Source organism: Columba livia, chromosome 3, assembly GCF_036013475.1.
Source record: "Columba livia isolate bColLiv1 breed racing homer chromosome 3, bColLiv1.pat.W.v2, whole genome shotgun sequence".
NCBI classification, from domain to species: Eukaryota; Metazoa; Chordata; class Aves; order Columbiformes; family Columbidae; genus Columba; species Columba livia.
The window spans coordinates 75,012,287-75,024,877 of NC_088604.1; the positions used below are offsets into that span (position 1 = coordinate 75,012,287).

Here is a 12,591-nt window from a genome sequence, read left to right on the forward strand (position 1 = left end):
TCAGACCAAAACCAAATGTTTTCAAAATCTGCAAAAACCTTCTGGTGTGAAATAATTTCAAGTTTCTGTGAGAGTGTGGTTAGCAATAAACTATAAATCTCTGCACATAGAGGTTTCTAACTGACAAGTGGCAAACATATGAAGACAGTTTCTCCATACTTTTGGCTTATTTGAATACAATTTTTGAATCTGTTCATAACGAAACAAGATTATATAATATTACTGTATTTCTCAGCCCTTTCAATCTCTCTGGGGACCAGAAGGCTCCTGGAAAAATGTTCATCATAATCTTCCCCTCTCTTAATCTTCTGTGATAACATTTCAGTCGCAGGCAGAAAAAGACTTATCTTCCAGCAGTTCATCCATACCTGATAGTGGTAGGAATGGAGAAAGGTAAATGCACAAAGTACAGTAATTGTCCACGTCATATGAGCCTCTGAGCAAAGGACTCTTCCATAAGGGCTCATGAAAGTCTCCTGTAATACCTTGTGAATAAATTTTCAGACACAACCCGTACATCTGTGTCACCAGCACTCCAGTTTTGAGCTGTTTTGGTTGCCACCTGCTGTATGGTGCATTCAGCACTGGCTAGCCATCTGAGTGTTTAACAGCTTCTCAGCAGGTTTTGAAAACTTCATGCTGATTCAGGTTCAGCCTGCAGCCAGTGATATATAAACCTGGTCAAAAGTCAGGAAAATCTCACTGCAACATGTTATGGGTGTGACTATATTGTCAGATGTGACTTTGGGGTGCTGGTATTGATGGGCAGGGATGCCAAAGCCTGAAACTGAACCTGGGTTCAAACCACAGTGATATTGTGGTCTTTATTGTTTTGGAAGGGGAATTAGCTGCCCAGAGAAAAAAGGATGACTGTATAGTATATACTGATGCAGAATTAAACATGGGCATAGAGACAGTCAAGAGAGACGGGATACTCCCCAAGAGCATTCAGCTGCAGGTCTGTATTGGGGGACCAAAAAGAAATGACCCAGCTGAACTTGATGTTGAAGAATGAATGTGATTTGTATTTTATTAATAAAAGAAACCTTTCCACAGAGGAAATTCCCATCCTGGCCTGATGATGTAGCACTAAGTGGTAATTGATACATGAAATGCCAAAGCCCATAGATCTCTAGTTACACTGGAGTAGACACTCTTTGGGACTTGTAATTACAGAGAGTTGGCAGACATACAGATTTCATCTTTGAGAGAGAAAAGGACTTTCTGCTCCTCTGCCAACTAGGATGACTAATCTCAGTGCCAAGTTGGACATACCTTCCAGACTATTTGCAAAGTTGCACTGTTCAGTTCTACCTCAGATTCTTTTGCTGAGTTTCTGAAAATGGACTAATAAAATATTTGTGATGGCACCTGCAGCAGTGAGGTGTCTTGTTGAGAAAAGCCAAATCTTTCCTCCCAACCAGAGAAAGGCACAGTTGAGAAAAAGCAATAGCTCAAAGCTGTGTAGGAGGAAAACAGGAAAAGTTTCGTAATAGCTGGGGCACAAATGATGGCTCGAGGACAGCTGATATTCCTGGGCACTGCCCTGACTGTGAGCATGAGTTTGTTCTTTGGAGCCAGCCTAACGGTGTGGATTAGTCACTTATGCACTGAACTATGGGGCAAAAGTGGTTTCTCAGGCACTCCACTGAAGGCAAGCTACCCATCCTGCCAGGAGACATCCGTATTGTCCAGACCTGTTGTAACAACACCTGGAAAACCAGACCTGTCCTCTGCTGGTCTCTTCAGATAATGTCTCCGCATTTGCCCTCAGATTTGTAGTACTGAAATCAACTACATCAAATCTGGCCTTGGTGATCCATGTTGACTGCCAAGGTGGCAGATGATCAGCTATCTGATATTTAGTTAAGACATCTCCACATGAAATACGTAAAAACTGTGGGCAAAAGAGCAGTACTAATAGTTCTTGGCCAAATTCTGCTCTCAGTGTTACCAGAGGAATGCAGCTGAAGTCAATATGACTTACAGGAATTAAGGACAGCACTTTTGTGAGGTTTTTTGGTGTTTTTTTGTTGTTGTTGTTTGGTGGTTTTTGAGTCTTGTTTTGTTTTGGGGGGTGTGTGTGCTTTTGTTTGTTTGTTTGTTTGTTTGTGATGACATTTAGATTCTATTTACAGTTATTAAGGCCAACCATAGACAAATCTCAAATAAAAGTAACACCGTTGTTTGTTTTTCTTCCCTAACTCAAATGTCAGCCCAAGTCTAACAAAGCACCCTATAATATTTGCTTAGGCACTGAATTTGTTAGGCTAACTTGTTTTTACTGTTTATCTCACGTTTCTGTAAAAATGTGTAAAAAAATAATCTGTTAATGCCAAATGTTCTCAAATACTCTTTTTCACAGACATAGTGAAGCTCTAGGAAGAGCTTTCAAGTATAGCTATGCTTGAATTTTTATATCAATAAACCCCTGGGAGGTGGTGCAACTCCTGGAAGTACACTGGTTCCAAGAATGGAATAGCATATCCTGGCAACCTGAGTGGTTTTTGACAACAGACCTGCAAGACTTTTTTTTTTTTTTTTTGTTGGGACAGAATGCCAGCAAAAACTGCTCCCAAGAAACCAAGCAGGGACTCCACATTAGAAGGCTGCTTGGGATGCTCACCTGGCATGCAGGAGACAAAGCTGTGCCTTCCCACTCCGCCCAAATCAGCTGCATCAAATCTGACACCCTCTCCTAGCAATATGTTTTCCCAGCCCTGGCCCTTCTGGCTGTCAAAAGATCTCTCTGCCCCTCTGTGCTCATCTGTCGGAGCTGCTCCAGGACAGTTCGATGAACTGGTGGTTGGGATGGGAGGTGGGAGAGCTGGCAACACTGGAGCTGGAAAAAGGCTCTCCTGTGCCTCCGGACAGCTCAAACACCAGCCTTTTGGCTGGCCTCAGAGGCAGAGCTTCGTCTGTTTTTCCACAGAAGCGCTTCTTAGGGCCCAAGGAATCTTTCCTGACAAGGATTTTGTTGTGACTGATGTGCCTCCGCAAAAAGGACAACTTTTTAAAAGCTGCTGTTTTCTGACACAAACACATGCATAATCGTATTTCACTGAAGAATTTCTGATCAGCTCTTGTTGTGAGCTCAGGAAAGGCCAAATGACCTAAGGGTTACAAGGTGCCAGTTACAGATTGTGTTTCACATTCTTTCTTAGAAAAATAGTTATGAAACTACTGGATTTTCTTTCTCTGCTTTTTTTTCTGTATCTCTTCCAATGCAAAATACTTTGTTCTCCCAGTGGAAACCAATCATTTACTAAATATTTAGTGTAATTCATATCTCTGTCTCTCAAGTGGGCCAGTGTTTACACTTCAAAAGTAAGAATCTTTCTTCTCCTGCCATAGTCACTCCATAGAAATAAATACAAACCACAAAACCTGCACAAATCTTTGCTGAGGCACAAAATTTTAAACACCTTATGGATTAATGTTTATGAAGCCTGTCAGAGATTTTAAACCACAATGAAAGAAAGGTTTTCTTCAGCTCTGGGAAATGAACTTTTTGTCTAATGTCAGCCCTACAGTAAAAAAGCCTTGGCAAGTTGTTTGTCTAAGCAGACAGGTCCTTATTCAATTGTTCGTTATGTCTTTCCACTTAGTTCTTGCTGTAAGTTTGCCTCTTTGACACCCTCTTTACGCTGTACCTCGGTGTGCCTCAGAGACACGCAGAGCCAGCAGTTCACCACAAACTCAGCCTAAGGGGAAATGCTAGCAACAAAGACCAGCCTGCCAAAACCCATAAAACTTGCTGCTTTTTGCCTCGCTGTAAAACAAAAAAAATAATTTTGTCTTTTCTCTAAAGTGGTAAAGCAACACATGCCCAAATGAATTCTTGACATTACACTACAGGATTCTTCAAGGGTTTTGAAGAAATCTTGGCACTTACCAACATGTTCTCCAAAATATATGATTGTTAATGAGTTTATTAGTCAGCAAAAGTAAAAAAAAAAAAAAAACAAAAAAAAAAACAAACACAAAAAAACACACACACAAAAAACCACAAAAAAACTACAAACCAACCCCAAACAAAAAAATGGTGGCACAAGGTGCAACCAGTGGTTTTTGGTAAGATAATGGTAGTCATGTCCACTGCCATGATAACCTGCTGTGTCACTGCTGCCACTATGCCTGTGAGAATGTACCTGTACTTACCAGCTGGACGAAACCAGATAATGAAAATCCCGAAGATGAATAAAAATGTGCACTTTCCCCAAACTGTAGTATTTTTTTCTTGAAAGTTTAACTGAGCTTCTTGCATTATTTGTAATTTTTTTCCTCTTTCTGAAGGGAGCTTGGTAAGACAAGACTATTCTCAATCAACTGAAAACCACTGTTTTTACCCATTTTAAAGCAGAATTTGGTGAGGTCAAGCACAGCAATTTTTGCATAGACCACAGCATGCTGATAATCCCACTTTCCCAGCAGCAGTGCCTGCTCCTCTGTCTATGCTCAGAAGCATTCAAAAACTGGCTGAGGGCATCTGCTGCAGACCTGCACCCCCCCCTTTTTGCTTGTGTTTCCAGGATTTCACCCTTGCAGATGAGGCTGTTGTTTGTAGTCACAGTTATGTTATCCCACCTAGCACAGACTTTTTCTAGCCTTCCTTGAACAGTATCACAGTATCACAGTATCACAGTATCACAGTATGTTTGGGATTGGAAGGGACCTCAAAAGATCATCTAGTCCAATCCCCCTGCCGGAGCAGGAACGCCTAGGTGAGGTCGCACAGGAACATGTCCAGGCGGGTTTTGAATGTCTCCAGAGAAGGAGACTCCACAACGTCCCTGGGCAGCCTGTTCCAGTGCTCTGTCACCCTCACTGAGAAGAAGTTTCTTCTCAAATTTAAGCGGAACCTCTTGTGTTCCAGCTTGATCCCATTACCCCTTGTCCTATCATTGTTTGCCACCGAGAAGAGCCTGGCTCCATCCTCATGGCACTCACCCTTTATATATTTATAAACATTAATGAGGTCCCCCCTTAGTCTCCTCTTCTCCAAACTAAAGAGACCCATCTCCCTCAGCCTTTCTTCATAAGGGAGGTGCTCCACTCCCTTAATCATCTTCGTTGCCCTACGCTGGACCCTCTCCAGCAGTTCCCTGTCCTTCTTGAACTGAGGGGCCCAGAACTGGACACAATATTCCAGATGTGGTCTCACCAGGGCAGAGTAGAGGGGAAGGAGGACCTCTCTCGATCTACTAGCCACCCCCCTTCTAATACACCCCAGGATGCCATTGGCCTTCCTGGCCACAAGGGCACAGTGCTGGCTCATGGTCATCCTGTTGTCCACCAGGACCCCCAGGTCCCTTTCCCCTACACTGCTCTCTAATATGTAATTTCCCAACCTATACTGGAACCTGGGGTTGTTCCTGCCCAGATGCAGGACTCTACACTTTCCCTTGTTAAATTTCATCAGGTTATTCCCCGCCCAAAAAATATGGAACGCTTCACGAATTTGCGTGTCATCCTTGCGCAGGGGCCATGCTAATCTTCTCTGTATCGTTCCAATTTTAGTATATGTGCTGCCGAAGTGAGCACAGTCATTAGAGGCAGAAATGACAAAATACAATTATCTTTCCTATGTGCCCCACATGAGGAGGGGGTAGGAAGAAAGGGGAGAAGGGTTGAGGAACAGCTAACCTGTGCCTGTTTACTTTCTACTTCCTAATTGCTTAAAAGGCATTAATCTTTGTGCAGGGTGTCACAGTAACAGCCCTGGAGACCAAAGGCCTCTGTCTATATATGAGGCAGGAGTAATGCAGGAAGGGACAGGGGTGGCTGCCCTGCATGCTCAGGTGGCTTCACCTCCATCCTGTCCTGGGTTGATCTCTGTCGGTGGTGACAGTGTGGCTCTGGCACCGGGCCCATTTAGGCTTTGGCATCTGGGCTGAGATTACTCAGTGCGGTGAAAGTTTTGCAAACACATTGTGCCCACAGGCAGCTGGTTTGGGATCATGGAGCTTGCTTTACACAGTGCTGAGGACACCATGAGAACGTAATGGTTTTTGGGTTACTACAGGTTTACAAATCTGAAATAACAAGCTGGTACACAATACAGATATCAATACTGGGGATGGGAAATGCACTTTACCTAGCTTTTTATTCTACATTTAGGACTGCATTAAATTGCCACTGGTAAAATAACCACACTTTTCCCGTGACAGCATTTGCATTTAACCCCACAACAGAACTCTTCTTATTCTTCTGAGAAGCAGTGCTTATGGGATACTAAAGTAGCACATTCCTGACAACCACCCAGGATTTTCCCAGTAAAAAGATTTCCTATATCTTTACATTCAAACCATTTGCTCCTTCTTTTATTTGCAAGTATAAAGAACTTTCTCTGGAGGATGATGAGCTATACAGCAAACAGGAAGTGATTACAAAGTAAGTATGGACAAGGAAAGGGAATAACAATAAAAACAACAACAACAACAATAATAAATAAGCACATTCTACTTTTGGGCCCAATGTTTTGAAGCTTTTTTATGACTTACACCTTCTGGTGTTATTTTCTGTTCTTATTTTCTACTGCATTTTATGTCACTTCAGCTACTCCACTGACTCTCAGAAAGGCATTTTACAGTCAGTATTTTGCTTCATATAACAACTGTTTTCCTATACGATTTTCATGGTTGGTGCAAATCTAGCTACAAGCATTGGGAATGAATTTATCCATCCCCAGACAGGGCTCCTCCTGCTGACATTTTTCACACTATGGTTTGTTTCCAAGGCTCCAAGAATCATGCAGAATCCCATGCTTGTTTCCAGATGATGGGCAGTAATGCTTGTCAGCAACATTTCCAAAAGGCTGTTTTTTTATCTGTTTCTTTCTTTCCCCTCTTGGTGCTCATATCCTTCTTGTCATGTCAGATGCTCCTTTAACTCAAGAGCCATTCATTTTTTTCAGGCTTGCTTCTGCTCCCAGCCACACTGCACCAGGGTCTACATTTGGGCAAAAGAGGAGCCTCTGGCCACAGAGCTGTGGTGTTGTAGGAGGGTGATTTAATGCAAGGCAAGTGAGTGAGTCAGCAGCAATGTCTCTCTTTGCATTGCAACAAGGATGCTGCTTCTGAGAAGTCCACAGAGTGTGCTGGTGTCAGGTTAGGGGTGCAGGGCAGAAGTGCATCTCTGAGAGATGGGAAAGGTACTAGTGCTGCTCTGCTCTCAGTCCACAAGATGCGGGGCACAGGTTTGTTGTTGTTGTTGCCCTCAAGGATTAAGTCCTCTTCCTCATACTGACTGCTCATTAAAGTGTGATAAAACTCCACACTGTAAGCTCTAATCCTGAAAAATGCAACATGCTAAAACTGGAAAATCTAACTGAAGGATGATGCTTTTCAAAGCTATCTGTGTTCCCCAAGGATGACCAGCCACACACAGGCTTGTTCCTCCACAGTTTTGACTTTACCTCTACATTGTGTCCCATTTCTAAAAGACTGGTCTGATAACTTGATTTTTCATAATCAAATAATGTGTGGGCCTTGCTGTTTTGGGATGAGGGTTTGGCTCACCTGTGTATCTCTCAAAAAACAGGATCATGGTCCCTGGTTCCCAGAAACACTTTAAAAAATTCCATCCCATGATTCACATGGCACAGAGCACAGCTTAGTCATCAGCTGCTTGCTCCTAGCTGTGTTAAAACAAACTGCTTATTGAAGAAGTTTACAAAGACCATTTTCTTCTCGAAAAAAATAAATAAGTCTTTTTTTTTTTTTTTTTTAATTAAGAAGTCTCATAATGTCCTACTTATCTCTTGGACTCCATCTTCCATACTACTCATAGCAAACACAAAGAAGTAAGACAACAGAGGATTTTATTTTTCCTTGAAACTAAACATATGATATATATGGGATATTATCCATATCAAGTAAGAAAACCTGTGAATACAGTTAATGATACCACAAGAATGGTAGGGCTGGAGTCTCAGATCGCTGGTTTTGAGCTTTTCATTCATATTCATATTCATATTCATATTCATATTCATATTCATATTCACATTCATACTAAAGCCATGGGAGACCTGCCATTGATGTCAGTTAGTTTAGATTTACCACCTTTGTTAATAAGAAGCTAGGTGATAATGCTTTACGAGTAAAAAAATTAATTACTTCTGTTCTATTATTATTAGGTACTGGCCAAATCAGTCACTGTCACTGACCAGGACTTCATGTTGCTCAGTAACATGGAAACGAAAGGGAGGAAGGCAGGTCCTAGCCATACAACAAAGAAATAACTGTTCTGTACTTGTTTGCATGTTTGTAAGTGTGTGTATATTCTCCAGGTATTACAGGAACTGCTTGCTTGACATTTAATATTATTTCCCATTATCTTTTCAAACTTCAAAAATGAATCAAGTGTTTGGTATACCTCAAATGAGGATGCAAAACATCAGACTTGAAAAGCAGGTAAGAGCACAGGGCAATTCTTTAAAAGAGGGTGCCAGGAATCCATAGGGTAAAAAGAATCTCTTTCTAAGAATTGCATTATTCTCTGCCAAGCAACACCTGATCCTGCTGTGAGAAGCAGACTCCTGAACACTTACATACCCCAGCCAAGTAACATGGCTTGGATCTAGCAGTCCATCCCTATCATGACATCCTGCATTGAAACCTGAGAGGATTTACTTTCTGTAGCCTTGATTGTTATGAGTCAGATAATTCTTACTTTCTCACAGTTAGAACTTCCAGTATCCTTATTAGAATAATCCTGTCTAATTTAATGCAGGATGGTCAACTATTCACAGGATTTTAAACCAGCCTGCATGATTCTATAGCAAAGAGATAATTCCCTTTTGCTTTTTCTGACCTAATGAAAAGCATGAAAAGAAAGCACTCATGCTCTAGTAAATTCTGCTGATTGTTTTCTGTATATGTGGATTCACTACTGTTCAATTATACAGGATTGCTCCATGAGGCTCACTTGTCTAAGCAACATGAGTTGCTTTCTACAACAGTTCTAGAAAGACTTGAGGAAGAGAAAAAAATGTGGGTGTCATTACAGGAGCAGAAGTGTAGGACCTCAGGAAACTCAGGTACAATTCCTAATATAGCAAAAATTAATCTGGACATGGTCCTGGTGCGTGGTGGCAGCTCAGTCACAATGGACACTGACACATGGCCCAGAACATGTCTGGCCATTTGGGCTGAGGGCTGTGCTCAAGATAAACCCACTACTGACCAACTAAGCAAGTAATATAAACCAACATTTTCTTTCAGTGGCATCTGTGCAGAGAGGACACTCACAATGTATTGTTGTGAATGGAACTGTGAGTCCTTCTGGTAATGTCTCTCCTTTTTAAATGGGAGATCAACACCTGTAAGGAATACTGATGTGACTCCCTCGTAGTCCTTCCCCAGCTATAATGAGGAAAATTGTTTCTTTGCCTTTTTATGTTCCTTATCTAATCAGACTGGAAATTCTTGGAGGCAGGTAGGTTTCTTACCACCTTGATGGTGGCTGGAGGGTATACAGTTAAAATAATTCTATCTTTTACATTATAAAATACTATTTTCATTTGCTTAAGCCTTGCCAGTTTTTATCACTTGGCCTCACATTTTCCTTTAAAAATATTTATTTTAGGTTGAATTATCTTCTGGGATGTGGCTCAAAGAAATGGAAGAAGAAATTTTAAACAGCATAGTCAAGTCTCTTTTCAGGAAAAAAAAACTGGGCAAATGACAGTACATAAAATAACAGTGTATGTTTTGGCAAGCCATCTTTATTTTAAAACCATAATGCCACCAGTTTCTGGACTATAGGCTTCCCTTTTTGCAAAGTTTTGGTCTTTTGATTATTGCCAACTTTGTGAAAATCCATTAAAATTTGACTTAGTTATAAACCCCCAAAAACCTGCAGCTTGTTTTTATTAGATAAATTTTTCATCTAGGCTAAGCATTGCTTTTTCCTGCAATATCAAATTGAAACTGCTGTGCCATTTAGTAGGTCCTGTCAAATAAACCGAGAGCAACAGGACTGTCCTCCGTGAAAAGCCTTTGTCCAGCTGCAGGCCAGCAGTGCACAGGAGGACGCTGAGCTACAAAGACTGTGGCAAAAGGATAGCAGGCTGAAGGGGGTCTGGACCCAAACTGGGAGAACAGACTGGTACAAACTGGCAGAGAAGGAAGAGGACTGGAAAGGTGATTCTGGAGAGGTGAGACTGACTGCATTGACAAGGCAATGGGAATGAGAGGTTTGATGAGGGGAAAATGGGACTAGGTACTTGTAGAGAATAAAGTATGAAGGAGGCTGGAATCATGGTGACAAGAATAAAAGTTCTTTCTGGCTCTGACAGAGACATCAACATTGCCAAGTTTTGCCACCTCCCAGCCGAGAGGAAAGGGCTGTGAAGGTGGCAAAATGTCCTGTGCTTCCTACTGCAGCAAATGGCAATCTGCTGTCTGTATGTGAGACGCTTCTAGTTTGACGGGTGGAGGCCTGTGTGGTGCAGCAAAGCATCCCAAACATGCTCTGACCTGGGCAATGCCCTATGATAGCTTTCTTTTCTTTTTCCCGTTTTAAAAGCCCAGGAGATATTATAGGCCACACACACACATGTTTTCACATACTTTGTGTTGATAATTGTGCTGTTTAAAAGCAAATGTTTTGAAAAGGAGGCTTTCCAACTTCTTGTGACTCTGGGTGCTCAGATGAGACCTGGATAAGCTGTGGCTACTTTGTCGGCTGCTTGTTTTGAACATCGTAGGAACTGGAAAAGTCAGAGGTAGGTTTCTCAAACATGACACTCGAGTTTGTCTGTAATGCTTACTTCCCTCTGCTTTGGTTCACTTTGTGTGCAACTCCTGCTCTGGAGAGCATGTTCCATCCTGAGCCCTGGCTGAGGCCATGTGTGTCTGCCAGGGTGTGACAAACCTGCGAGGTCAGATCTGGATGCTTGGGGAAATTGTCACTTGTGTGCTGGCAGTGTGCCACTTCGCAGCCTCCCTAAAGACCTTTCACACCTGAGTCCACTCCCACGTATGTGCACAGCCTAAGAATGAAGCAAGCCCCGATAGCTTCAGGCTCCCTGGTAGCACCACTGAACATTGGGGGTCTTGCAGGCTGTCAGTGAGCTGCGGGTCTAAGACAAGGAGCGGCTGACTCCTTCATTGACAAAATTGCAGTAAAAGGGTTTTCTCAGGCAGGCGAGGGGGTCGAGATCATCTGGCAGTTTGCAGAGAAGAAATAAAATTAATTTCTCTATTCGTTTCCTAAAAGACAAGCGAGAAAAGCACATAACTGTCACAAGGAAGGTTTCACCTGGCATGTACTCCACGCAGCCTTCATCTCCCCGGGGTACTCACCCCGGCAAGCAGTGCCACTCCCCGCCGTGCCAGAGTGCCTGTCAGCCCCCAGGGACGTCCAGTGTGTCCCCTCACCTCACAGGGCGCTGCTGCCCGGCCTTTGCCCCCCCCCAAAAATTCATCTGCCTCGGTCCCTGCTCCCGCCTGTGCGGTGCCCGTCGGGCGGCGGGACGGACAGCGCGGCGCACCGGGAGGCGGTCGAGGTGCACCGAACCGGAGTCGAGCCGCCTCTCACCCCCCTGCCAGGGGTTAACCGTATTTGTGCGTGTTGATTCAGCAGGAGTCGGGGGGGAAGCAACTTGGCGTCCCCTCGGGAGCACCGGGGAGGGTTAATCGGCGAGAATCTGTGGGTTTGGGAGGAGAAAGCGGAGGCCGGGCTGGGGAAGTGGGAAGGATAAGAGGAAAAGGAGAAGAGCGGCTCGGTGAGGTCGCACACCAGCAGCCTCCGCAGCCGCGGCAGTGCCTTCCCGCGGCACCCCGCCGACGGCGGACTCCGGAGGGGTGTTGAGGGACCGTCCTCCTTTCCCGTCCCAATCTTTCCTTGCCGCATCCTCTGCCAAGGGGGAGAGGAATCTGAGGCGGGGAGGAAAGAGACCCTCAGAGCTAGGCAGCAGCTCGTCCTAGGCAGAGGGAGGCGCGGCGCCCCGGGGGAGGCGGCGGGGTCCGGCGGATCCCTCTGCCAGTGCCTGCGCGGCGGGAGGGCGCCGGGAGAGCTGGGGAGCATCTCCGAGCTGGGGCTGACTCTCCAGGAGCGAGGCAGGGACACGGAGAGAGGGAGAAACTGCCGCCTCTCTGCTATACACCCGTCCCCAGATTTCAAGGGGTGGGGAAAAAAGGAAGCAGAGGACCTAAGCTAGGACGTCCCAGAGGGAGAGATTGAAAAGGAGCCAAGCAGGCGTCGGAAGAGGGAGCGACATCCCAAGGAGAGTCCCACTCCTCCGCTTCCCGGAGCCGCTGCGTGCCCGCCGCCGCCGCTGCCGCCGCCTCAGGATGTGGGTGCCGCTGCTGCTGCTGCTGCCGGAGCTGCTCCCCGCCGTGCCGGGCCAGAAGCTCTCCGCCCTCACGGTAAGGCCACCCGGCCGCTGGACGCTGGGCGCCGACTGCCCGGCGGGTCGGTCCTCCGGGGCGCACCTGAGAGGGCTGATGCGCTCTCCCGGGAGCGGGTGGCCGCCCCGCACCCCGTGACTACGGGGCCAAGCAAGGGCTGCTCGCCGCTTTGGGCGAAGGCTGGAGTCCCCAGTCGGGGTGGGGAGCTCCGCCGTGGTTTGTCTGGCAGTGCGGG

At 45.0% G+C, this 12,591-nt stretch overlaps 1 protein-coding gene and 1 non-coding gene across 7 annotated transcripts in view; one reads left to right on the plus strand and one right to left on the minus strand.

Annotated features, from left to right (window-relative positions):
• Positions 1–5,437: 5,437 nt before the first annotated feature.
• LOC135579257 (U6 spliceosomal RNA) lies at positions 5,438–5,544 on the minus strand. Its single transcript, XR_010471980.1, has one exon. It is a non-coding gene; the product is annotated as a U6 spliceosomal RNA (small nuclear RNA).
• A 6,113-nt stretch (positions 5,545–11,657) lies between these two features.
• Positions 11,658–12,591, plus strand: part of SMOC2 (SPARC related modular calcium binding 2) — a 143,010-nt gene continuing 142,076 nt past the window's right edge. For 2 of the 6 annotated variants that reach the window (XM_021296189.2, XM_065057681.1), the window contains exon 1: positions 12,096–12,374. In XM_021296189.2, the coding sequence (XP_021151864.1) occupies positions 12,300–12,374 (75 nt within the window). In that variant the 5' untranslated portion in view covers positions 12,096–12,299. Of the gene's footprint in view, positions 12,375–12,591 lie in introns of all 6 variants that reach the window. The other 4 variants (XM_021296190.2, XM_065057682.1, XM_013369084.3 and 1 more) reach the window with 4 other exon arrangements.